Raw genomic sequence first — 27,161 nt, forward strand, 5'->3', positions numbered from 1 at the left:
AGCGCCTATGGTTTCCAAACTTCCGGATTTGTTCTAACTTCGCAAATATTATTACTTATGGAAGACAAATCCCATGACGCCTAATAAATTAACTACAATATTAAGGCAATTATTAAGCAAAATTTTATTATGTAAAAAAGTTAAACTCTAGTTGAATAAAAATTTAATAAATTACATATATTGTGCTACATTTTAAAAACTTTGTAACCTGAACATGGTCACCTGTTTAAAATAAATTTTTGATACATTTTAAAAGTAGGCCTTAATACGCATTAAAACCTCTAAATAAAGAATCAACTTCACTAAAGAGTAAAAAAAGTGAAAGGCAGAGGCTTACTACTTATTTTAATAAACTTTTAAACATTCTCTTTTACACACTATATATTATGTATCATTTAAAACAATTAATATTGTTTATATGCAATTTAAAATATTATATATACTAACTTTCACATATTTTCAATTAATTTTTGTAGTTAGTACATAAACATTATGTTACTAATAATACTATAATCTTACTAATATTATAAGCAAATGTTTGGATGGTTCAATGGATGTTTGTTTAAAGGTATCTCCAGAATGGCTGTATGGATCTCACTGAAATTTGGTATAGATGTAGAGCATAGTATAGAAGAACACATAGGCTGCTAATTAATTATTTTTTCAATTCCGCGCGGATGGAATTCCAGGCGACAGCTCGTTAATTATATAAGGAAGTGTAGGAGGATGTATCAATTACTATTGTAATAAGTAACTTAAGTTATTTCTATGAATAGAACTAGCTAAAAAGTATAATATTACAATTATCATTGAATCTCAACCTCTATGCAAGTATCACATGTACAAAGATATGAGAAATACTAACTATGGGTTTCTAAGGCCAAAATCTCTATATTAAACATATTGTTTCATCCCTGTCATTATCTTTGACAAAAATATGTTTTAAAGGAAGATTTTGGTCTCAGAAATTCATGGTAAATAATAAAGAGGTATTGCAAAGGTTTTTGTGATTAAATCAATGAAAAGTGAAGATAACAGCTACATTAAATAAAAGATGCATTTTACATATTATATACAATCTTTTATAGGATCTAAACAAGTCCATTACACGGAAAAAGATATATTAAAGTCTTTTCCCGTTTTGAACATTGGAAAATTGTACATAAAACATTGATTGCTGTCCATTTATAATCTAATTTGTTTTCAAGCAGAATGAATATGCCATTACCCATTGATAACCAATTTGACAATCAAACTAATGAACTTTAAAAAAGATAATGTTAATTACCCATTAATTTTCACCATATCAGTGTATTTGATATAGTGAAAAAACTTACCTGCTGTTGGGAGAGTTTGTTTCGTACTAGACAAATGTCTTTCCAAGTGCGCAGGCCCTTCAGCTCACAACCAGGCGACACCACGTCTGTGCAGTTGAGGTCAGCATCCAACGGCATCACAATGAATAGTTACACCACCTGATGCAACATGAATTATGTTAATCAAAACGAATACTTACATAATTAGCAAAATTCATCATGTACATACAAATGCTACTTTACGTGGAGAAATTGTGTGTGTGTCTTTAACATGAGTGTATGTATTATGTATAAGGTTTAGAAAATTATAAAAAAATTAATAACAAAGATAAATATCTATTAGAACTTAATTTTGAAAAAAATATTTGAAAAAAGATGTTAATCTATTCTTAATGCTCTTACTCTTTAGTGATTGGTTTAAATTACTCACAAAATCAGTTTTTTTTTGCAAAGTATTAATCTAATATTTTATATTTATTAAACTTTTAATTAATTTAATGTAAAATGTTAAATGCATTATTTTTTATATGATATGTTTGTGGCAAATTCTGATAGTTAATACCCATCATTTACACAAAAAACCTTTGCAAAGAAAATTTATTAAATTAAAATCATTTAAATTTAAATTTAGGTCAGTTACAATACAAACATGATTGCTATCTTGTACAACCTCAATAGAGAAGACAACACAAAGATTGTAAAGAGGTAAACATTCAAAATCCAAAAATATCTTTATATTGTTTCCTTTGGCATCAAATATAAAGCAATGTACATAAAGGAACAAAAAGCCACTTCATTATTTACACATTAGTAGCACAATCAAACAATTGCTTTGTTACCATTTCAGGCACTTTGTATTGAGAACAAAGATGCAATTGTCATATGACCATATCAAACCACTGCACATCATATAAATTTATTATATTTGTGAGCTAAAATATGAATTAATTTCTTAAAGTTTTTGCTATTTAAAGTTTTTGTAAATCTTATATGATTCATACATAATTTCAACTACAGTTGAAATTTTACGCAAATGAAAAAATATATATATTATTTCTCTTACAAAGTAATCAAAATTGCAACTTAGCTTTTACTTATAATTTTTTGGTTATGATGTTAAATATATAGCTAGTGTGGCAAAGAATATAGGACTAAAAACTAAGCAGATTAATTGTAATAAATTATGTTCATTCATGACTCTATATTGAGATTCATCATTTAAGATTAAAAATTAATCAAGTGGATTAAAGAAAAGTTACATATTTTATAGGACATAATTCTTTTTGTGTTGATTGCAATATTTGCTTATGGTATCTGCACCCAACTCCCATAGACAAAATAACATTTGATTAAACTGATAGAAGAATCAAAATAAGTTGAAATGTATGGAAAATATTAAACAAGTTTTTGTTAGTATCATACAATTTTGTTTAGGGAAATTGTTTATATAAATATGTATTAGTATGAATATACTATAATATATTTACATAATTACAATTAAATAGATTTTTTTTTAATTAGAAGTATATTAATTCTGTGAACCCATGATAATGAAATTTATTTCAATTTAGTGTTTATTATTTAGTAACAGGTGTACGACAAAATTGAAATTAATGTGGGTAGTTAATTATATTTATTACTTAAGAAAACATACAAATTTCTTATGTGAATTTAATGTTTTACCTTAAAGCTTTTCGGGAATTAAAACTGTTATGGATACATATTATTGTATAAAAACAATCACAATTCAGAGCAAATCTCTTGAACAGCATATTAGCCATAGAATTTTGTAAGAATTTACAAAATTCTTTTAACAGTAACTATGCCAAGACTATGTTGAAATAAAGGCAAAGAAATAAGTTCTCACATTTGTTACTTCCTGTTTTTTTAATTAACAGAAAATAAAAAATATTTTGTAGTAACATTTTTTGAGGTTATACCAAAAAAAAAGTACAAATGTCTTAAATATATTTGGCTGTTAGTTTTTTATACCTTAACTACAAAGAAAAACCAATAAAAAAAGTTTCAGAAAGTTTTAGTCCCACGTTCGTAACAAGCAATAACGTAATTTCTAAACTATTGTGAAATTTACTGTAAAATGTTATGTGTAATTAATTAAAATATAATGAACAATTGTTAGCAAGCAAGTGCAACATGGCTCTAATGAGATGAATATACGAGGATAGTGTCGGGTCTTATGAGCAGAGGTATTAATCGATGTAAAGTGTATAGAACTAGTGACTAAGAGCTAAAGTACATTTACAACAAATAATGCCAAAATTTACATGAATCGCTCCTTCGGTGCAATCCGTTTGTAGATTGCTGCAGTAATGTTAAATAGAAACAAAGAAAATATTGAAGAACTTCGATAATTGGCATTCACGAAGAAAATGGCGTCATATCACTAGTCACGGAACAAGGTACAATTTCGTCATACGAAAGCACACATCACAAACACAACTAAACACCATCGAAAAACAAAGACATGCTATTAAATGATCTTTTCTTGAGAAATTACTCACTTAGAATAAGAATTCCAAAGAAAATCATCCAAAAACTTAAAGGACTGATGACAAGGCACTCCACTCACCGTTTGCAAAACCCAGACTACGAATCACGTGACCAGCTAAAGTAGTGTTACCCTCTTCTCATTTCGATTTCGATTCGTGAAAAACAAGCTTCCGATACTTTTCAAATCATATTCGAATTTTTTGTTGTGCTCATTTAAAATAAGTAAATAACGTTACCGTTGGTTTCTTTATTGAATTTTTTTTAGAGTTTGACGACGGCTATTCACCTCAGTTTTATCCTTATATGTCACTGGTACAGGTGATGGAAACATTAAGAAATATGTAAATGGTAGCAAGGTATGAGCATATCATTAGGGAACTTTCAATATGAACTTGGAATAGAATACTATTTAAGGGTAATTAAAACGGTTTTGTCTCTTGCGGAAATAACGAAGGATAAAGATATGCCAATGAAAGGAAAAAATAAAGTATTTCAAATGTGTATTATGCCATATCTACAATATGCATGCCAGACATGAGCGTTAACAAAAGTACAGGAAAGTAAATTAAAAGTTTGTCAAAATACTCCTTGTATTTTAGGTTTTAAAAGAACAGATAGAGTGAAATTGCGAGAAATAAAAACGATAACAAAGTTTAAAAATGCACACACAGTATAGAGGCAACTAAAATGCCACTGGACGGGACACATGCTAAGAGGAAACAAAGAAAAATGGAATAAGTTAGTAACGGATTGGTATCTAAGAGATAGCAAAAGAAATAGAGACAGTCAAACCAAAATAGACAGGAAATCTTTAGAGGAGGCTTTTGTAAATCGACATGAATATGTTGTATATATTTTTTTCATAGATTGCTAACAAGTTGATTTGACTCCTAAGAGTCCACTTATTACATTTTTTTAAATGACAATCGTAGTGGTTTTTTTAAACGACAAAAAACTTTTTAACAGAGCAGACACATAAACCAGAGATCAAACTTTCGCTGTGTACTTATACTGTTCAATTTATCGAATACTCACTTCTATTTATTTTCTTTTTTTCCTAGAAATCGATTTTTATAATGTTACCCTATTTGCTAATATTATGCACTTGTGCACTATGATTGTCAAATGTCACTTCCATATAATACGTCACTGTTCTAAGTTCTAACCTCTATAAAGTCCTAAAGTTAAGTTTTAATTTCAAAACTTAACTGAAAAGTGAATTTTGCTTTTTTAAATATTTTTTTAAGTTATATTAGGAGTAACAAGGCTTATCATGCCGACTATATCAGTAAAACGGGATAGTTTATTCAAAGCTCTTGGGCAAACTTACAGTAAGTTTGGTTTCTTAATTTTATTTGAATTTACATTAGTCTGGAAAACATTTTTTTTAAACAAAAAGGAACATCTGCCTTCATTTTTCATGCATCCAAATGTATATGTAAGCTGTAGTTTGAAACATTTAATCCTTTGACTTACTCAGTCTTGTATTAGAATAGAATTTTTTTTTATGTCTTAAAGTAGTATACTAAAATTTTTCAATACGTTAATTATATATCCCATTTCCTTTTTCAGCTGATGAGGAATTTGAACAGCTATGTTTTGAATTTGGATTGGAATTAGATGAAGTTGTAAGTTATTGACATTTTTATCATGTTTTAGTGAGATTGCAAAAGCTTATGTTGTATTAATAGACCAATTGAAGACTACAGTGCCAAAGAAAGAATATAACTTATGTTACCATTTTCAGACAACAGAAAAGCAGATGTTGTTAAAAGAGCAAGGAGATCAAGCTGCTGTGGGTGTCTCTGAAGATATTCTGTACCGTATTGACATCCCCGCCAATAGATATGACTTGTTATGTCTGGAAGGATTAGTCAATGGTATTCTAGTCTTCCAAGGAAAGTATGTTCAATTAAACTTTTTGTATCTTACTCATGACAGTGGTCACATTTTCTTTAAATATTAAGTAGGTACTCCTTAGTTTAGGTTCTCTATAAGAAATTAACACAAAAAAAATATAATATATAATTTAATTATTAATTTAATAATATAAATTTATAATAAAAAAAAATTACATATATTCCAATTATGAAATAGTTATTTCTTGTTAATTTCAGAAAATCTCCACCGCAATATAAGTTCAGGAAATATGAAGACTGTTATTCATTGCATTTGACACCTTCAACAGCAGAAATAAGACCGTACGCTGTGGCCGCAATCCTCAGAGGTATTACATTTACGAAGGAAAGTTATGATAGCTTCATAGATTTGCAGGTAATTTCTAACATTTTTTTTACATGTAAAAGAACAAGTAAAAATATATTATTTTATCCTATATTTTATGGTAATACTTCAATTGACAGAAACAATTATATTTGATTTAAAGGAATACAAAACCACGGACACTTTAAAAAATGGGTGTTTTAATAAACTAAAAAAATATACAGTCAATCTTGGATAAGAGAGAAACCTCTATATGCCAGAGTTATTGCCTTGTCCGGACATCCATAAGCAAGAAAAATGTCGCGGTCCCTTAGATTATTACTTATCCAGGTTCAACTGTTTTACATATTTACACAGAGTAAAATATATTAATAGTTAAATTAGTTAAGTAAAAAAAATAGCCATAATTATAAAAATTGTATTCAATCATCTTATATAATTCCAGGATAAATTACATCAAAACATTTGTCGTAAGAGAACTTTAGTGGCGATTGGGACCCATGATCTGGACACCATTCAGGGACCTTTCGTATATGATGCGTTACCACCCAGTCAAATCAAATTCAAAGCTCTTAATCAACAGAAAGAAACAACAGCAACAGAACTTATGGAGTTGTATTCTGTAGGTTGTTTTTTTTTTATTGAATTCTTACCATTATTTAAGAAAACATAGAATGTGTTCGGTGCCATTGACTATGTCACCTTCATCCGAAAATTAGTAGTAGCATGAAATATTTTAATAATAATCTTATAGTCAAAGACCGATCTTATTTTTTTACTATTAAAAAGGTCCTAAATAGTAGCCTTATTGTTTTTCCATGCTGTGTTCTACATCTATGCAAAAATTCAGCAAAATCCGTTTAGCTGTTCTATAGATATGTATAAGCAATATATCAATACCTCCTTCTAAACTTTAGCTTTTATAATATTAGTATGATATAAGAAATATACATTTAAAACTTTATACACATGTATGTATGAAAATATTAAAATTTAAATGTTTACAGAGTCATCCTCAACTGAAGCAATACTTAGGAATTATAAAGGATAGTGCTGTCTACCCAATAATCAAAGACAAGAATGGTGTTGTATTGTCTATGCCACCGATCATCAACAGTGACCATTCAAAGATAACTTTGGACACCAAAAATGTTTTTATTGAGTGCACAGCTACTGATCTCACAAAGGTAAATTTAATTTATTTATTATATTGGTATTATTTGTAATAAAATCAAATTAACCTCTGTTTTGATCTTGAAATTATTTTAGAGGGTAAATTACTATTTTATGATTTAACTGTTGAAGTCAATATTCATAAATTTAAAGATGACTCCTATTTGGTATTAGTACTACAAAACATGTTGATTTTAATTTAACCTATATAAATATTGTAATTGTAATCAAAAATCATCTACAGTTTAGATAGCGATTAAATTTTTACTTTATTACTCCAAAAAGTATAGATAGACACTGTTTAGTTATAGATGTGTGTAACCCTTCGAACGCCGGTGAGGGATATTTTCATATTGATTATATATTGATCAACAATGCAATTTCGCAAACCTACACAATAATAATCTTTTAATAGCAATAATTTTGCAAAATTTGCGCTGGGCGTTATACGGTACAAAAAGGTTATATTTATATAGTAAGGTCCTTATAGTCTATTTCATGTGAAGACAAAGTAATCTAAATAATTTGGATGAATGTCATTAGTATAATATTGAATTGTTGTAATGTTTTCCCCAGGCTATAGTAGTACTGGATACAATAGTGTGCATGTTCTCCGGGTACTGCAGCTCGCAGTATGAGGTGCAGCAATGCAAGGTGTATGCACCCGATGGCACCTACCAGCTGTACCCCAAGCTGGAGTACAGGGAGGAGGTCATAAACGTTGACACCGCTAACCGATATATTGGTATCAAGTAAGTAAACTTACAGAAATATAATATTATATAATATTTAGAATAAAAACTGTTGTAATTTTTAAATTTTTGGGAAGGCACTCTCAATCGAGTCGATCAGATAAAAATAAATTGCGTGTTAAGAATGATGTCAACTTAAATCTTTATAAATGCGAAAGTTTAAATGGATGGATCGACGTTTGTTAGATGGTATCTCCAGCAAGACTCAATGGATCTTGATGGAACTTAGCATAGATGTAGAACATAATCTGGAAGACCACGTAGCCTTCTTATTAAGTATTTTCTTAATTCCACGCGGACGGAGTCTCGGGCGACAGCTATATACATAAATCATTCTTATAATGATGTCCATTTACATAGAATTGTGCCTCTATTTGCAGTGAGGAGGGGTCCAGCCTGGCCGGGCTGCTGTCGCGCATGTGTCTGCGCTCGTCAGTGTCGCAGTGCGAGCAGCGCGTGCGCGTGAGCGTGCCGCCCACACGACATGACGTCATACACGCCTGCGATCTATATGAGGACATTGCTATCGCTTACGGGTAAGGAACACTGGGTGACATTTTTGCGGAGCCAATTTTTTGGTGTCAGAGATAATCTTCCAAAGTTAAGGACATCTTAAGGGGCGCTTCATGGTCCCTTATGCCCGGCGCCCTGGGCGGTCGGTCCACCTCGCCCTACCCTAACGCCACTACTGGGCCGGCTACTACTCCCTTCCCATCCTTGCCTTATAAGAAAGGGTGGGAAAGGAAAGAGGACTAAAGTTAAGTCATTCCACTTGTCGCCTGTTGTCTGTGTGGTCGTGGTATTGCACCGGGCGAGCCGAAATTCGTGTGAAGATGTTAAATCAGGCACCACCACTGTTACAACTGTTTTTATTGTTTTTTTTTATTAATGTTTTCAGTTACAACCGCATAGAGCGTCGCGAGGCTGCAGTGGCAACTTGTGGTCGTCAGCAGCCTCTCAATAAGCTGACAGAGCAGCTGCGCCAGGAGGCTGCGCACGCCGGATACACGGAAGCTCTCACCTTCACACTTGTGAGTATATTAAAAACTAGCGATTGCCCGCAGCTTCGTCAGCACAGAATTAAAAAAAAAATAACCTACAATATGCCCAAGTTAATCATCTACCTTGGATGAATGGATTCAAATAGATTACAATAGTCGCATTACTTGTTTATAGAAATATCAATTATATGTTATCCTCTTTAATGTTTTTGACCAGTGTTCAAGAGAAGATGTAGCAAATAAACTGGGTGTGAAGATAGAGGATGTCCCCGCAGTGCACATCTCCAATCCAAAGACGTTGGAGTTCCAAGTAGTGCGCACAGTGCTGTTGCCCGGACTCCTTAAGACATTAGCAGCCAATAAGAAGATGCCTCTGCCGCTTAAATTGTTTGAAATAAGTGATGTTGTACTCCAAGATAAGGATTCCGGTATGTATTTTACATCTACTGTTTATTGTTTTATGAATTATGGTGTAATAGGTCAAAGTTATATGATTTGGTAGGTGTAAATGAAACGAAATTATAATACCTCACTACTCCATTTGCTAATGTCAAAAATATGCAACAAAATCGATTTCGGAATGTGGTTTTTGAGTTAGTTCTTCTGAAATATAACCATCTATTCCCCGTGAAAGATTTAACATACTGTATGTCAACTCATTATCATCGGTACTATCGGAAATAAAAGTATTTTTAAACAATTTTTTTTTAATTAAAAATCTTCAATGTATAAACAATTATACAAAAAGTACTTCTTTAAAATTACTTAATTGCGACAATTCACGGGTCTGTCTGTTGGGAATAAATCTTTTTTAATAATAATTGTTATCTACACGATTGTACAAAACTACTCAGGATGTTTGAATTTTGACAGGACACATAGATGTCTATTATTTATTATGCTTATAATCTAGGAGGAATAGATAGAATAATTCTAGCTCTCTTGTTTTGTGTTATGTCTAAGGATATTTTAAATATTTTCTGTCAGAAACGGGAGCACGTAACGAGAGGCGCGTGTGCGCAGTATACTGCGGCAAGGCGGCCGGCTTCCAGTACGTGCACGGCCTGCTCGACACACTCATGTCACTGCTGCGACAACCCTGGTGCAAGGACACCGGATACTACTTACGTCAAAAAGAGGGTGAGTTGAAACTGAAAACAAAATTGAGTGGTGACTCATTGGTTAAGCACTTTACTAATCTGCAGGTCTTGGGTTCGAATCCCGCGATTTACCTATGTGTTTTTCAATTTTCAAATATACATTTATCCGATGTTCTTACGGTGAAAGAAAATATTGTGCAACTTGCACATATATGCGCAGTAATTCAATGATATATGTGAAAGCAATATGCACTGGACCAGCATGGTTTTTTGTGAAGTCATAAAACTTATATGTATTTTGTATATTTAGAAAAAATGGGTAATGAATACCCACAGCTGTGTATGATTCCATAATCTTAATGTCATAAATATTTATTAATTTCAGATCCGGCTTACTTCCCCGGCCGTTGTGCTGAAGTAGTACTTCGGGGTGAAGTGATAGGTAAGATAGGTGTCATCCACCCCACTGTGTTGACAGCCTTCGATCTCACCAACCCTTGCTCTGCTGTCGAGATTAACATCGAGCCATTTATTTAAACTTATTATTTATAAATAAATTTATATTGTTACTAATATTTGTTTTATTTAATTGCATTTTATCCAATATTTCCTGATAATTTTTGATTCGACTAAACTGAATTTGAAAAAAAAAGTACAGACCGAGAATCTGTAGATATTGTTTCTTGTATTAAAAAAGCACATCTTACTAATATTATAAATGCGAATGTTAAGATAGATGGATGGATTTTTGAAGGTACCACCAGCACAGCTGAACGGTTTCCGCTGAAATAGGCTACTTATTAACTTTTTTCAATGTAATATATGGGTATTGGTAATAGGATTTAAAATTATCACAAAGTTGTCGAAAATATTTTTATTGTGTGTAAGGGTAAACAGCACAAACAGTATAAATAATAACTGTAAAATCACATTGTAGACACAAATACAGAACAATGAAAACACATCTTTATATTCACTTAGTCTAAATCTATAAATACATTGATCATTTCAAATGATTTAATAAATACTTTATTATCTGTATACTGTCTTAGTAAAGTTTTATGTTTTATTTTAAAAAAATATTGACATGTGTACATATTTTAATTTCTCTCAGTTTTTTAAACATATAAAATTCACTTGTCACAATATTAATAACCATACTCAGTAGGTCAGAGAATCGGCAAACAGCAAGTAAGTATAATGATACAAAAGGCAGTTATCCTAGAAACCGCGCGCATCGTGAGAAGGTCTGTAGCCTTGACCACTGGTTGTTTGAGTCATGGGATTCCGCAGCGGGTGGTGTTCTATTTTTCATATATGTTTTGTATATATATATATTTGGATATGAAATGTACTATATTAAAAATATAATAAATAAATGTATATATAATGATACAATTAATTTTGCAGTGTAATATAATTATTGTCAATAATTTCTAAAATTTATTTTTATTAAAAATAAATAATTCTTAAGGCACTTTTTCAAAACAATATAATTGTTTGTTTTAAAACAGATCCATTACTTTAGATTTTTTTTTTTAGTTTTACTATTAAAATACTGTATCGTTTTTCAAGTTTTTGTCCCATTTTTAACAAAAATGCCCAAAACGGTTCATTGAAGGAAAAAACTTATGACTTATCAGACAGAGGATTTTTTTTTTTATGAAATTTTGGAAAAAAATGTTGCCTATAGCTGAATAAAACTACTTACATTTAATTTTATAAGAAACTAAATAAATTAAATTATATAATTCGAGCTCTGGGGATAAAATACTGTATTTTTTATGAATTTATTTTAATTTTTGAAATATAAATGAGATAGAATTTAAAAAAGAATTGTTGTAGAGAGTTTGAGTTTGTCATTTTAATTTTTTTGAAATATATAAATACCTTAAAAATGCTTGGAAAGGAAAGGGAACAACGACAAATTTTATTTTTAATTTAATAATATTTTTTAGTTTGAAACTCAGCAACCCCTACAAACTTTAGAGCTTTTATAAAAAAAAACAGATATGAAAAATGCAAAGAAATATGTTTTAACTAATATTTTAACACAAATAAAAAAATTGTGATCTAATAAATTTTAAAATTAAACCCACCCATGTTATGAAATGGTTATAAAAACTGTTATATTTTTTATAAAACCAACAACAAAAAAAAGTTGTTTAATTTATGGGTTATTCTGACATTATTTTATATTACAAAATGATGTCCAAATATGTTGTGAGAGCTTTACTATTAAATTGATAGGATTCTACAAACTGATTGGACGGATGCGTAAGCTGCTTATATAACAACCTTATGAAATTTAATCTAGCAATAATTGAATCTTAAACATTTTTTCTAATTCTGTCCTATTAAAATCTGGAGCTATTATAAATGGGCAGAGGTAGAATGATAACTCTCTTAGATTTGGTGCACTTATTTTTATAACTTTTGCAACTTGCATCGTGACATGTACACATCTAGAAAGACTAAGGTATGTGAGTTTTTGAAATATATTATTCGAGAAATATGCAAGAAGTGCGGTTGTTGAGAAATAACCATGACGTAATTTTAAGGATTGTAAATTTTTAAGGCGATATAGATGCACTAGACTTGAGTCAAATAACGTTTTACATGTCATTATATGTAGAACATGTAAACTTTTACAATTTGCAATATAACACATTATGTTATCGTTCAGAGTGTCACCGTAAATATATAATGCTTGTAAGGTGGACTGTTTAGTTCTGAGCAAGGATTCCAAAAAATCTGCTGGGATATTTTTCATTTTCTCCATATTAATACTGACAAGGTTTACGCATTGTAACATACTATATAAACTGTTTTGTGTGAGAGCAAAATTGGAAAGAATTAATGTTTCCAGATATTTCAATTTGTCAAATGGTAAGTGATACACAAAATTTCCATTTGCATTTTCCGGACTTTGAACGATTAATGAATTTCGAAAACTTAAAAATTTTAAATTCGGCCAGTGACCAAGATCTTCAAAAATGCAACTATCAACTTGAGATATGCTTATTTCTAAATGAGTTAAATTTGGGCAATAGCTTATTAAGGAAGCCCTCACATGGGAATACAATTTGAAATACTGTAATTTAACATTTTTCAAATACTTAGCGACAAAAGGCACAATGTTTTCACTTATCTTTATGTAATTTTTCATACACACAATGAGGCGTGTGTTGTCCCAGATGCATGGCGTGAGGCAGAGCTGCTGCCATCTCACACAGACTTTAGCAACGGCCAGTAATGATTCGAAATCAATCATAGAAAATATATATATGAGTAATTCGTTGGGCAGATCATTTATTGTTAACTGGCTGCATGTTTCAACACCTGTCATTTCAAGGTGCACCATCCTGCAGAACGGTCACCTGCAGTTTGGTAGTCCTGCAAATAAACGTATATGCACTAAATTCATGACCCCAAGAATGTTTTAAATATACTTTAAACACTATTAAAATTACGTAGTAGAATTATTAACGGAGGTCATAAACAAGTACAGGAAGACAAAAGTATGCTTGTTTAACTTTAATTCCAATTTGTTTACACATGATTAGCATATTTAACAGCATACCTGTGGATTACCTTGCTTCTTATTCGAGTTAATTTTATGGTTCGCCTTTTAAGAATCATAATTTAAATACTTCGCTTTAAGCTATTTTCACAACGAATGGTTTAACTTTAAGTAATACTTTCGATTCACGTTTAATTCAATCATTTTAATAAGTACAATAATGTATAAAAATATTTTTTAAGACAATATTAAAAATAACTTTCATCTTTGATCCTATTTTTGTATGACGTTTTACGTCTTCTTTTGACAAATAACTTACGTTTCGTTACTATTATGAGAGAGATAAACATAATACTAAGAAAGTTAAAAGTTTAAATTTTATAACTACAACGCTTTTTTTATTTATTCGTTTATCTTTTTACGTATTTTCCAGTGAATTACTAATTATTAATTATTTTAATATAATCAATTACAACCATGCGGCCTTGCAAACTCGTTAGCGAAGAAGACAATTTTAAAAATACATGTACAGGCTAACTCAAAAACTAAATGCCGCATTTGATAAATCACAGAACTCACGATTAAGAACTATTCACTTTTACTTCTGACTTCTATTGAAAATTGCAATAAATAATATGCACTTTGTTGACACTCTTTTTTTACTTGATTATTCATCTTCATTTTACTCAATTTAGCAGGAATTGTTTACATAAAATGCTTTCATATTTTGTAGACACCAAAAACACTTAACAGCAAGACCATAAAAATAAACTAAACAATAAATGAGAGTTTTATGACATTAATCCCAACCAACTAATTATTTTATTTTTGTGTTAAGATCAATCGCAATACCTTTATATCTTCGACTTATTTCACACACTAACCTCTTTTACATATCGGTCAATAGTTAACACTTCAAATGAAGTATTGATAAGAACACTATTATTTTACATGGAATTGGTTTGGTAGTTCTGGAAACAATCTAAGAAAAGAAAAGGTTAGGCTTCTGTCATAAAAACGACGCTGGGAAGACTAAAAAAATACAGGCAATCTTTCACAAATTATAATATAATATAATTCGGGAAGGAAGTGGGCCCGCTGGAATCCCAGGATTAGCTACAGTGAGCAATAAGATCGAATTGGGGTTGGAAGCCAACTTTACGACCAGGCGAATATGTGTACTTCAGGATTTCAATTTTTGATTTATTGCATAACAAAACATGTACTTTAGGTCCACTAACAACATAAATTATTATTAAATTATTTATTCGCGCCAAAACCATCACGTAAAAAAATGCACTACATTCATGTTGCAGTTGTCATTTGTGTAATGACATAAAGGATAATGTAGGGCATGCAAACAATCCAATAAGAATAATTAAAGCGCGAGCATCTCATGTAAACATGTTAGTGACGCGTAATAAGAGAATATGACCCAAATTATGTCTAATTATAATCCTCCCGTAGATACAATACCTACTGCGTGAGTGAAAGGTGTTTAAACTCGTCTGTCTAAGCTAACGGTCCACCATTTACGTACCAAGTCGCAAGTTTAGTCGCATAGCTGGTTCCACAACAACTTCGACGCATTTACGGGCGTATTAACAAAAAACATAGTTATTGTAACTTAAAATAAGAAACGTCACAAAGTAAGTGCTTTCAAGTAACTTTTATTACTTTAAATTAATAATTTCACGCTAAATTCAACAATAGTTTAAGATAATGATTACAATAGAAAATATTTACAGTTTATTTCCCATGACGTAATGTTTTGCATGCAAATTGTTAGTTAATTAACTCTTGGAACTTATTTGTGCGAAGTACGCGAGTAATATTTTATGTTTTCGAAAAAAATATTTTGTAGATGTACAAATGCAAGTTTTCTTGCTTGTCTTAAATATACCTAAGTGATTACTTGTAATTTTTACGCAGTTCTACATAAATATTTATACTTAGGTTATTTCGAGGTTTCCCAGTCTCTAATTATTTTGTATCTTCAGATTCGACCGGCAATATTATATCATAGTAATAGTGGCTAGCCTCTAGTGTGGTCATAAATGTGACGGGATTAGAAGTTCATTTCTTTATAACTAGATGTCGCTGTACCGAAATTTAATCGTGGTATGGTTATGTTATGTTACCGAAATATAACGTTTGACTAGAGTAATTCTCGTCACTCTGGTTTCCCTTCAAAACGTATAAATCTTTCGCCTTTTACTAAAGATTTCCGTGGAGGGGAACACTCAAATGAGTCTAACCTTATTTTTGACGCCCTACGTTCGTAGGGTAAACATGTTGTTAAAAATATCTAAAAGTCACTTAGTTTATTTCTCATTATGTTATTCAAAATAATGTTATATTTTTGAATAATCATTTTGTAGGTCCACATACGTGTTTGTATACATCGATGTAAAAATGTAATATTTGATCCTTATCTCATCTTAAAGATACCTAAATGATAAGTGAAATATTTTTTTAAGTTCTTTATAACTAATTATTCTTAGGCAATTTATGGATATTTGTACATTTTTATTTTGAGATTGCAATGTTAAACAATCAATTTAAGATGAGGTTTCTCAATGTTTAATTCTTTTTACTGTCGTAAATATCAGATTCGATCGGCAATATGATAGTGATAGAGGCTAGGTTCCAGTGTGGTCACAAATGCGACAGGATAAAAAGTTCTTTTTCTTAAACCTAGATGTCGCTGTATCGAAAGTTAATCGTGGTATGGTTCTGTTATGTAACCGCAATATAGGGTTTGAGTAATAATTTTTCTTTACTCTGGTTTCCCTTCAAAACGTATAAATCTTTCGCCTTTTACTAAAGATTTCCGTGGAGGGGAACACTCAAATGAGTCTAATATTATTTTTGACGGCCTACGTTCGTAGGCCACATAATATAATCATAAAATATTAATAAATATATTTGTGAATTGGTGGTTGTGGATTGTTAAATTATATTAATTTTGCCTAAATGCAGAAATGGTGATGAAATTGTACGCCGTTTCTGATGGACCGCCATCTTTGTCCGTGAGACAGGCGCTCGCTAAGTTGGAGTTGCCTTTCGAGCTGGTGAACGTTGACTTTGGAAAAGGAGAGCATATGACAACCGAATATGCATTGGTATGTCTCAATTACAATTAATTAATGACAAAGCCTTAACCGTTTTTTTCTGAGACCCAAATCTCTGTATAAAACAAATCGTCATCCACGTCATTATCTGTAACAAAACAATGATCACAATGTGTTTTAAATGGAGATTTAGGTATCAGAAACCCACGATAAATCGAATTTATTATTATTATAATCTGATACGGTTAAGATTTACTATCCATCTTTCATAATTAAGTAATATTCCAATAAAAAAATAACATGACAGCTTAAAAGTTAATAGACAAATAATTAATATCACGATTAAACGCATCATTTTGGTTCACGACTAACCATTAGGTTCGTATAGTTTATAACTTGAATCTACAAAGGAAGCTAGCAGGAAGTTACGCGAATGCCTTGAATTAACAACCAACCAAGTTTCGTTGTAAACATCACTTATAACTATGAATTATAATATTTCAGTTGAATCCTCAAAAAGAAATCCCCGTGCTGGATGACGATGGATTCCATCTAAGTGAAAGTAACGCTATTTTACAATACATTTGTGACAAGTACACACCTGGTAATGAACTTTACCCACAAGAAGCGAAGACTAGGTAAGTTCATACATAATTCAAATCTAAAGAGAAAACTCTTTCATTCAATCCTCTTTTTTACATTTATTTTGTTCATATGAAAGCTACTGTGTATACATCTTTTCAAATATCTTGGTGGCTGAAGGTCGTATACATAGTGCACTACCTAAAATTGCGTTCTGAGTAGCGATTCGTACGATGTTCCGAACGAACTTCTGTCTTATTTGCAGTCACCTAAAGACAAGTTGTAAACTGCTACTTTGCTTGTCTTCATTAGATGGACACCACAAATTTGTTTTTAATCCAATTTCATAATATTTTGTCATCAATTTCTTGCTACATTACGCTAATATACAGATTTTTAAAGGTAAACGTATGTTGGTATTTCCAGGGCTATCGTGAACCATCGTCTTTGCTTCAATCTGTCAACTTACTACGCAAATATCTCTGCTTATACCGTAAGTTTGTAGTTGTAATAAAATTCCATTCAACAATATTACAGCTCTCTTAAGTTTTGATTATGAATAAATTTAATTAGTGCACGTCCTGGACGGACGTGCATAACAATAGTTTGATAAATTTTTTCTTCTACATGTGAATCCTTAATTTTATTTCCCGCCTACCTGGTAAGAACTTGTAGAATGAAATTAAATGTTTTATTAGGTTATGATAAATTCTGTATTTAACAACGCATAAAATACTCATTTATTTAACAGATGGCTCCGATATTCTTCGATTACCAACGCACAGAGCTTGGTTTAAAAAAAGTACACATGGCACTCGACGTTTTTGAAACGTACCTACAACGCCTGGGCACTAAATATGCTGCAGCTGACCATCTAACTATCGCTGATTTCCAGCTTATCAACTCGACTATGACTCTAGAAGCTATTGACTTCGACTTTTCTAAGTATACGAAGGTATGTTATCTGTAATTTGTATTTGAACAATTACATTTAGGTCAACAGATACAGAAATATTTATCTGTATTTGGCTTAAAATAAAAAGCTAAATAATTTTTGGATAACTTTAAAATATATTTTATTTTAGTGTTTTTTTTTAATAAACTAGTTTGTTATAATATAATGTATAAAAACACAAATTAAAATAAAACAAAATCTAAGATGCCATATTATATTTACAGATTTACAAATGGTATAACGATTTCAAAACTCAATATCCAGAACTTTGGAAGATATCAGAAGATGCGATGAAAGAAATCCAATATTTCGCAGCGAATCCTCCAGACTTGACTCATCTTAACCACCCCATACATCCGATACGTAAAATTAATAAATAAAATAAATAATTTATTATAATAATACATTGTTTAATCTAACCGGAACCCGAGACACAACGCTTCATGTAGCCGAGGCAGGAGAATGTACAGCAATCGGAGTGGTAAGTACACTGGAAATAAAATCAAAACATTAATTATATCATATTACTAATATTATAAATAAGAATGTTGTATGGATGAATGGATAGATGCTCGCTGAAATTTGTTATAGATATAGAACATAGTCTAATGAATAGATAGAATACCATTTTTTTTAATTCCTTGCGGACGGGGTCGCAGGCGGCAGATAATGCGAAAACCTAAGCTAATATAAATGTGAATGTTTGGATGGATGTTTGTTAGAAGATATCTCCAGAACGGCTACAACTATCTTGATGAAAATTGTCATGAATATAGAAAACATTCTGGAAGAACACATAGATGGAATCACGGGCAACAGCTAGTTCCATATAAAATTCACAACAATCAATTTCATTGTTTTCGATGCACTATGAGTTACTGGAGATCGTCAGGAATGACGAATAAGGAAGAAGATGGACGATATGGTCATAACCTTCAGATTTAATAGAGTCTCGTTGGGCGCAACAGTAAAAAGTGATAATATATTTATTTGTAATCGAATTTTTATAACATTTTGATATTTTATTGACATAAGAATGAGTTAATTGCCTTCATATATTATTGTTTCCATAACACAAGAAAACAAGCCTATTTTTATTGATGTTTTTCCTTAATAAGCTTCACAAGTCTAGAAAACTTACGGTTATTTAGCTTTTATTTAATTACTAGCTGAATTTGAAATCATAATAATTAGTATAATAGCATATGTATTCTTCCAGGCTATGTTCTACATTTTTATCGAATTTCAACAAGATGCATGCAGCCGTTCTAGAGAAACGTAAGATGATTATTTAATATCGAAATAGTCAATAAATTTTACACAAAGCAAAAAATACCAGATTCATTTGTAATAATGTGTAGTTCGTCGGATATTTTTTCTTAATAGTCAAATAGCCAAGTAAAGTTTTATAGTTTTAAGTTTCTTAACGAATAAAATACAAAAATGGTCAAGAAATACATACAAAATCACCAATCTGGCCGCATTTCTTCGTAGTGCTCTCTTCAGGATCCTTAGGCGGTTCCACCGGGATACTCAGCTCGTTGTCTTCAACATCATCCTGAAGAACGGGAACATCCTTGTTTGAGAAGACGCCGTCTTCACTTTTACCTCTTATTAAATTTCCGGTCGCATATTGAGCGACAAGTAACAACGCAACGGACAATAAGAACCACGAAGGAGACATGATGTACGCGGAGTATTGTCGCCTGATAAAGGGTGAATGTCGACATTTAGTTTTATGATATGCTATATATACTCGTCCACGCCCGCATACACAGTGAAACCTCTACCGATAAACATGCCGTTACGTACGCGACAGGAGGATAATCTGACTAATATTATAAACTAGCTGTTGCCCGAGACTCCGTCCGCAAGTAATTAAAAAAAAACCTAATCAGTAACCTATGTGTACTTCCAGCTTAAGTTCTACATCTAACTCCAATTTCAAACGAATTCGTTCAGCCGTTCTGTAGATACTTTCAAACAAACATCCATCCATCCATCCATTCATCTAAACATTCGCATTTATTAGTAAGATGCGAAAATTTAGATGGATGTTTGTCATGTCATTATTAATCTGGAAGAACTTAGACTATTTGTTATGTTTTTTTTTAATTCCAACGTGGACGAAGTCGCGGACGACAGGTAGTGTTTACAATTGGTCAGCATGGTTATTAACAAAGTATTCTATTTTTAAAACTAGTTAGTACTAAATAGTTGAACTACTTTCAAGTACCACTAATACTGACTACAAAGAGAACAAATTTGTCTCTTAACATCATCGTGGTCAAGCGCTAGCTTATTTTATATAAAAAATATCTATTATATTTCAGTCTACTATTTTTTCGATATCCATGTTCACGTAGAAGGTTCCCTACAAATACTTCTACTTTATACTGCAATAAAAAGTTTCTGCAAATTATTTGAATAAGTCCAAACTAATAATGATAATAAACTAAGAATAAACTAATAATGGACTTGAACAATAAAAAACACATCCTGTATGTTGATCTATTTGTTGTTCAAAGTGTTTAACCTTGTTTGCTTTGGATAATTTTTCCTGCTATCTACAAAGTGCAGAAACAACACGAATACTTTTATCGGAATGACCACTTAATAGCTTTCATAATGTATTTTTATATATTAAGAAATATTCGTATGAAGACATATTTTGCAAACCTTAATATCAATCGGTAAAGAATTTACATTTATATTGCAAAAAGTATCACGAAATAGAAATGCTATATCGAAAATGTCTTTTATATTCTCCTTCACGATTTGCTTTCTCCTAATAGTTTTGCAAACTTTAAATTCATGGCAGACACGAATAGTAAGTATAATACATATATGTTTCTCTATACATTCACATACGGACTTGTACCGTCCAGAAGCGCGGTATGAAGAACATCCGAAACCGACGTGCATGTGTCAGGACCGCGCCAAAAGGAGGTTCGTGGTCACTGCCTATCCCTCTGTGTAACGAGCGTGAGTCATGTTGTTGTCCTCTATTCATATTAGGACATCAAAAATTACTAAAGTTTGTTTGTTGCAGTTCGTAATTGTATTATTTAAATCATGCGAAAGATGTTTGTTGTTTGTTACAATAATTTTTTTATATAAATTCATGATAAATAAATAAAACAAGTTCGTATGAATTAAACACTTATTTATTAATCATCTAGAAGCGAAATGGTAGTGGATTTTTCCACAATAAAGGATTTTGAGTTGGAGTTCTATCTTGGCCTCTGGATGGACCGCCGAGTATATTCAAGCCTCCGTTCAGTGGTACCGGCAGAGCTACTGGTACTTCTAACTTGGGCAAATTAAGCAAACGACCAAGGAATTCCGTGCAAAAAGCGCCACTGATTCTGTCTGCCATGTTGCCCCATAAACCCATCTGGCAAAATCTGAAATCACCAAAGAATACGTTTATATTGTTACATATTTTGCGACATAGTTAGATCTTAATGTTATTGTGATACAGGTCTGACATTTTTATTTTTTTAATCCTATTCTTGGCAAAGGCATTATTACTAATCACCTTATAGTACGTAAGCGATCAGCGTCGCCCATTAATGTATAAATTAAAAAACTAAAAAAGACAACAAGAAAGTAAAGGTCATAGTCGTATTTACCTGAAATTCGAATCCACAGTAATCTTGTCTGAGATCTTGAGGAACTGATCATTATCTTGAGAGAAGGGCATGAAACCGAACGTTTTGGATTGATTAGCCGAAGGGCCAAGGTTGTGCGCAAATTTGCTGATGAGACCAACAAATGAGTCTCTAACGCGATGGTCAGTGTTGGACACGTCCAGTCCGAGGGGATTTCCCGATTCGTCTAACGGCTCGAAGATATAAGCAAGCTCGTCCCCATGAGATGGCCCTTTCTTTGGAACCTTCACTTTTGAGTCGCCTTCCTCTGTAAGCAAAGATTTCCTGCTTTATTTCAATTGAAAATTAGTGTTTTTTGAATGATTCAAATGTCATGGAGATTAAGCTTAGCGAAACTATTATAACAGGTCGTAACTGCACTTCATGAGTTAGGTTAGAACTTTCATTGTTGTCACGGTGATGTACTTAATTCCGCTTTTGAAAACGTTATGCTTCACCCTTGCTTTATAGTAAACTTGTCTCCAGCGATATTATCAAGTTAATACTACTTTTATTGCAATTAATACTTCAGGACAGCTTATTATCTTCCTTTTTATCCTATAAAATACTTACGCGTCAGTGCAATACCAGGCAGGAAGTGGTTGCCTTTAGTGAGGTTGCCAGCGTGTTCAAAGCTGTACAAGAAAGCGGGGCTACCTGCACCCCATGCGCGCACTGTTTGGTACGCCGGGAAATTGAATAGCGCATCACCTGAAGATATACGATAGATTTATTTTAACTTTTATTATAATAAAATCATCTAATTATTGATAATTTTATAACCTATATACTTTGTTTTAAAGCCCTTGGATTCAATACACATTATTTTTTCGATAGTAGTAATTCTAGCTATCGACAAATGAACGGTCGAAGAGTTGTTTTCTGTTAATTATTTATTACTCTTATAAAGTTGAAAGAGACCTTGTCCCAGAGGGTCCCCTTTTCACAATCGTTGCCAGGACTACCTGATACTAATCCTTAATGCATAAAAAAATAAAAGCCTCTGCCCGTTATAGAGGGGTTCGTTGTACTGTAATAATATAAGGGTGGGCCGCCAGCTGCGTTATGGATGAGCACTTGGTATAATCTTTTTTTTATTTAAGTATTTTGGTAATATTGTATAATCTTCAATCTATAGACTGTCAGCGAAATAATGGTATAAATTGGTACCACAGCCATTGAAATCAACCCTATTTTATTTAATTATTTACTAACACAATACACTACAATTAAATTATCTCAGCCTGCTTGTATAATATCTAGATTTTTTTAAAAAGGTTTATTTTCAATAATTTCATACTTTATAAGATTATTAGTGAAGTTATAAAAACATTTTGATACATACTTGTAGCATCAACTATTTGTGACAGCCCATCAACGGCCTTTGAGGTGCTGTCAAACAACGCCTGGTAATAGTCTGGCAAAGGTATTAGGGAATCCACTCCCAATGCCTTCAATGGTATCAGACCATCAACTCCTTGCACCACATCACGCAATCCACCTATCAGCTCCTTCTTTATAAAGTCTTGAACTTCACCCAACTTGCCGGTTAGGAAAGTGGAAAATTTGCCTGAAAGAATTCAACACTCAGAAATCGATAGGAATATGATGGGGCAATTTAAACTGCAAGAGTCCAACAGTAAACTGAGAATTGTTTCCGATAAACATCTGATGCAACCGCTTAAAGCTTGAAGCATTGTATCCCTTACCGAACACTGCTTTGGATGTCTCCGCGGAGACGACGCCGGTGAGGAGCGGGCAGTGCTGGCGGCGACGCTGCAGCGACTGCGAGGGTTGCTCCGACACGAGAGGCGGGAGTGCGCGGCGGTCGTCCTCTTCTTCAACACGGGCTCCGGATCCTATTCACATCACATACTGACACACCTCATAACATACCCGAATACATAATGCGGACCACTTTTTTCAATGGTAGCAGGTGCGTGAACGCTCCGAACATAGAAACACCACTTCCTCACAGACTACAGGGAAGTAGATCCATCAAGTTATTAATGTTGCGAAAAACACGTTTTCTGCTCAAAAAAGAGGTAAAACAGTCCAAAAAGACATGTATGGACCAGGACGTGGTTTATAATTAAGAAAGGTATTATTCAATTCTACATTCTACCTATAACAATACGCTTACCTGATCTGCCAGATATCTCATCAAGAAATGTCTTCGTATCAACCATGTCTATATTCATATCACTATCCGCCTGGAACATGTCACACGTATAAACAACAAAAAATAACACCCATATTATATATTGCCACATTATTATCAGCTTGTTATATAAATCACAAATAAACTTACCAATATTATCTTTTCGACTGGAATCTTCTTTAGACATTGCATCAATCTTTCAGCAGGCTTGTGTGGACACCCAGTTCTCTCTGCTAGTTCCTTGGCATGAGCGTCTGGGTCACTCCTGACGGCTCCAGGAGAGAGCGGTGTGCCAGACAGGGCGGCTACACCCGCTGCGCTGCGTCCTTCCGGCGACAGTCCCAAAATGGACGCCGCACTCGCACCTGATCCTTGTCCCATCATCACTATGCGGTTTTTATCGCCGCCAAAGAATTCAATATATTCTTGGGTCTGTAACCGGATAATAAAATTAGAAGTTTTGGAATTTCGACTCTCTCTAGATAATTTATTGTGTAAACGCAAGGATCATACAAATCATTTTGGAAATGAAATTATACTTTAATATGACGCGCTTGACGAGTCTGAGCAAGCTCTACTCGTATAATAGAACCCTTACCCATGTAAGAGCAGCTCTCAGATCGAATAGGCCAGCATTTCCTGGGGCATCTCTTTGTCCGGTACTCAAATAGCCCAGAGAGCCGAGCCGGTATTGCACTGTTACTAAAATTGTGTCCTTCTGGGCTAAGTGTTGACCCTAAAACACATACATGATCAATGAATAACAATTTTGTCTATGAATTTCTTGCGTTCTTTATTAAGGAAACCTTTCCTCACCCCGTATGGAGCTATTGATCCACTTCGATAATTCCCTCCGTGTACGAAAAATACTACAGGGCAACCTGTGAAAAATTAATAGCAAAATTGTAAAGCAGTTTGTTGTTGCATTCAGAGTTATTTGTGGAAGGATTTATGTCCTATTTAAAAAACATCTTGATCGAAAATGTAAAAAAATCAAAATAACACGTTGGCCGTTCCCAACAACTATTAAATGCTCGAAATATAATTAAAAAAAAACTCATGTTCAGTTTCGTAATCAATGAAAACAGTATTCTTATGGGTTTTATCAACAACCTTCTTCCTCTCCGGGCATTTTTGGTGCGTATATATTAAGACATAAGCAGTCTTCATGTCCGACTGCTTTCCTCGGGTTCCATGGGTCCAGCTGAGGGCACGGTGCGCATTGCTTCGTCGCTGTCAATTCACCGCTTAGAAAACGTCGAATTGGCCTCTGGAATCTTCTATTACCAACTGGAGGTTCAGCATATCTAAACAAAGATTAAGTACATTATTGTCGTTATGTGTTGCGTAAATTCATTAATCGAAGAATACTTAAAATTACCCCGACGTAAAATAGACATAAGTAACAATTTAATCATTTACTAACATACCTTTATTTCTATGCATCCAAAAAAACAGGATGTGTTTGATAATTTACTCAATTAATTTTTAACAAATCCCAAACTATAGGTATATTATTAATTTTGGTAATCATAATAAGCCGGGACTTTTTATCGACGCTTCCGTTGTAATAGAATTTGCGCTGATTTGATACGTAATTAAATGCATGCAAAAGTAGTATACGTACTCCATCGGGATGTGGACAGATTGATTATGAGTAATTAAGTGATTTAAACATTAACATGACAATAAAGTTTTTGTAATATTACAATGGAAGAAAATATTTAAAAACAATGAGGTTAAATTTATGAATGTTACTTATGTGCGTAGAAATTCTTAAATAAGCAGCATTGACTAATTTTCATTCAACAAAACTACTACTACAAATTATCTAAAAGTTAAAAAGAATTCAAAAAATATATTAATGATTTAAAAAAGATAAAATAGCACCCAAATGTGCTTCTCATCTATAGTGCTATGTCAGCAGAATGCAAGCGAAGATGAATTTCTAAGATTACCCATTGGTGGCCATTGGGTGCCAAAGGTTGATATGGTTGAGTCATATTGTTTTTGTAAGGTTTACAACGCGCCAGTGACTTTACGAACGTTGGTGACTTAATGTTTTTCAAACAAGTAAGTATAAAACTTTATCGAACACATACCTTATGCCTAAGAAAGTATAATATCCACGTGCATCGTTCTTGTAACCCTCGAGTCGTGCGCTTCGGCCATGTTTTTGGACAAAAACTACAGCCGAATCTGGCTCCGGTGGCGAGGCTGGGTCTCCGCCGACCACCGCAGTGGCGGGCGTGCTCATCAACGCCACCGCACCAACGACCACCCACAAACGTAGACCAGACATCACTAACCATAACCATATCCTGTGTAAGCTCGTGCCAGCTTCCCGCGATATCTCTAATCTCTACCACTGAATTCATATTTGTACCTACTATGCCAAATTTTTTAATTCATCTATCTGTTTGCTTATTGTTGAATCATATGCTAGAGACAATTTTCACACTGCTTTGTCTAAGAATTTAATAATAGGGTGTTACAAATCTGGTTGTTTAATGTAACAAAGAGTTTTACACACTGTTATTAAGATGAAAATTACATAAAAGACATGACAAGCAGTCCAGTTCTAGTAATTTGAGATTATTTTTCGTTTCTTCTGCAGTACTTCAGTGCAATAGTTTCGAACAATCTTCAGTATTTTGGTGGCTCAGAACATAGGACGAGTTACTGCGCAGACACATCTTAAGATAAAGCTAAGCGTAAAGGGTAGCGCGGAGATGGAAATACGTAGCGCACCGATGACCTTGAGCCGCCAAGATATTTGTAAAGACTTAAGTGCTTTGTACACAACGCGATGTGAATTTTCCAAACATGCCGATTTTTTTTGTGTGTCCAAGTGTCTAGTGTAATTGTAAAATTTTCGAATAGGTCGTTTATACAAAAAGCGACAGGCAACATAAAAGTACGCGTCCATTGGCCTGAGTCGGACGCACCGCACACACGGCCTGCAACGGATTGTTTGTTGATTGTTGTTGCGCCTTTCCATGGTGGCGCGGATAATGGACGCATTACTACGTAAAAGCACACAAATCAACTAAAACCCGCTGCGGGCCGTGCGTACGATGCGTCCGGCGCGGGCCAATGGTCATGTACCCTAATGCCTCGTTTACATTAACCTTGCA

The 27,161-nt window shown here is 32.8% G+C and overlaps 6 protein-coding genes across 9 annotated transcripts in view; 2 read left to right on the forward strand and 4 right to left on the reverse strand.

The window, feature by feature from the left end:
* The window catches only part of drn (zinc finger AN1-type doctor no), a 24,414-nt gene extending 20,473 nt beyond the window's left edge, over positions 1 to 3,941 (reverse strand). The window contains exons 1-2 of one of the 2 annotated variants that reach the window (XM_013306256.1): positions 3,839 to 3,941; positions 1,338 to 1,475 (exon numbers count right to left, since the gene is read on the reverse strand). The gene's annotated coding sequence lies outside the window, so the exon portion shown is untranslated. Of the gene's footprint in view, positions 1 to 1,337; positions 1,476 to 3,601 lie in introns of both variants that reach the window. The other variant, XM_013306255.1, reaches the window with a different exon arrangement.
* Positions 3,942 to 4,955: 1,014 nt separating this feature from the next.
* On the forward strand, positions 4,956 to 10,632 carry beta-PheRS (phenylalanine--tRNA ligase beta subunit). The gene is made up of 12 exons (XM_013306104.1): positions 4,956 to 5,158; positions 5,400 to 5,455; positions 5,575 to 5,729; positions 5,945 to 6,101; positions 6,496 to 6,672; positions 7,058 to 7,237; positions 7,800 to 7,975; positions 8,356 to 8,511; positions 8,874 to 9,006; positions 9,194 to 9,404; positions 9,964 to 10,116; positions 10,462 to 10,632. The coding sequence occupies exons 1-12, from the start codon at positions 5,101 to 5,103 to the stop codon at positions 10,611 to 10,613; spliced, it is 1,764 nt and encodes a 587-aa protein (XP_013161558.1). The 5' UTR covers positions 4,956 to 5,100; the 3' UTR covers positions 10,614 to 10,632.
* Positions 10,633 to 12,235: 1,603 nt separating this feature from the next.
* Positions 12,236 to 15,210, reverse strand: LOC106113488 (uncharacterized F-box/LRR-repeat protein C02F5.7-like). 3 transcript variants are annotated; one of them, XM_013306289.1, is made up of 2 exons: positions 15,140 to 15,210; positions 12,236 to 13,472 (listed from the first exon to the last, which is right to left on the reverse strand). In XM_013306289.1, the coding sequence occupies exon 2, from the start codon at positions 13,438 to 13,440 to the stop codon at positions 12,385 to 12,387; it is 1,056 nt and encodes a 351-aa protein (XP_013161743.1). In that variant the 5' UTR covers positions 13,441 to 13,472; positions 15,140 to 15,210; the 3' UTR covers positions 12,236 to 12,384. The 3 variants fall into 3 exon arrangements, with proteins under 3 accessions (XP_013161743.1, XP_013161742.1, XP_013161741.1); XM_013306288.1 differs by lacking the exon at positions 15,140 to 15,210 and adding an exon at positions 13,671 to 13,886; XM_013306287.1 differs by lacking the exon at positions 15,140 to 15,210 and adding an exon at positions 13,660 to 13,886.
* Positions 15,173 to 18,612, forward strand: gfzf (GST-containing FLYWCH zinc-finger protein). The gene is given in 6 exon segments (NM_001312634.1): positions 15,173 to 15,248; positions 16,582 to 16,724; positions 17,178 to 17,311; positions 17,682 to 17,748; positions 18,007 to 18,210; positions 18,435 to 18,612. Coding segments are annotated over 5 exon segments (702 nt in total). The 5' UTR covers positions 15,173 to 15,248; positions 16,582 to 16,583; the 3' UTR covers positions 18,591 to 18,612.
* On the reverse strand, positions 18,411 to 19,935 carry LOC106113490 (uncharacterized). Its single transcript, NM_001312642.1, is given in 2 exon segments — positions 18,411 to 18,700; positions 19,673 to 19,935. Coding segments are annotated over 2 exon segments (297 nt in total). The 5' UTR covers positions 19,895 to 19,935; the 3' UTR covers positions 18,411 to 18,625.
* A 1,424-nt stretch (positions 19,936 to 21,359) lies between these two features.
* CCE-un1 (carboxylesterase clade H, member 1) lies at positions 21,360 to 26,341 on the reverse strand. The gene is made up of 11 exons (XM_013306094.1): positions 26,127 to 26,341; positions 25,138 to 25,331; positions 24,841 to 24,905; positions 24,623 to 24,760; positions 24,175 to 24,456; positions 24,007 to 24,076; positions 23,573 to 23,722; positions 23,209 to 23,433; positions 22,437 to 22,574; positions 21,846 to 22,131; positions 21,360 to 21,617 (listed from the first exon to the last, which is right to left on the reverse strand). The coding sequence occupies exons 1-11, from the start codon at positions 26,324 to 26,326 to the stop codon at positions 21,389 to 21,391; spliced, it is 1,977 nt and encodes a 658-aa protein (XP_013161548.1). The 5' UTR covers positions 26,327 to 26,341; the 3' UTR covers positions 21,360 to 21,388.
* Between the last annotated feature and the right edge of the window lie 820 nt (positions 26,342 to 27,161).

The sequence above is a fragment of the Papilio xuthus genome, unplaced genomic scaffold, assembly GCF_000836235.2.
Source record: "Papilio xuthus unplaced genomic scaffold, Pxut_1.1 DF828258.1, whole genome shotgun sequence".
In the NCBI taxonomy this organism is placed as follows: domain Eukaryota; kingdom Metazoa; phylum Arthropoda; class Insecta; order Lepidoptera; family Papilionidae; genus Papilio; species Papilio xuthus.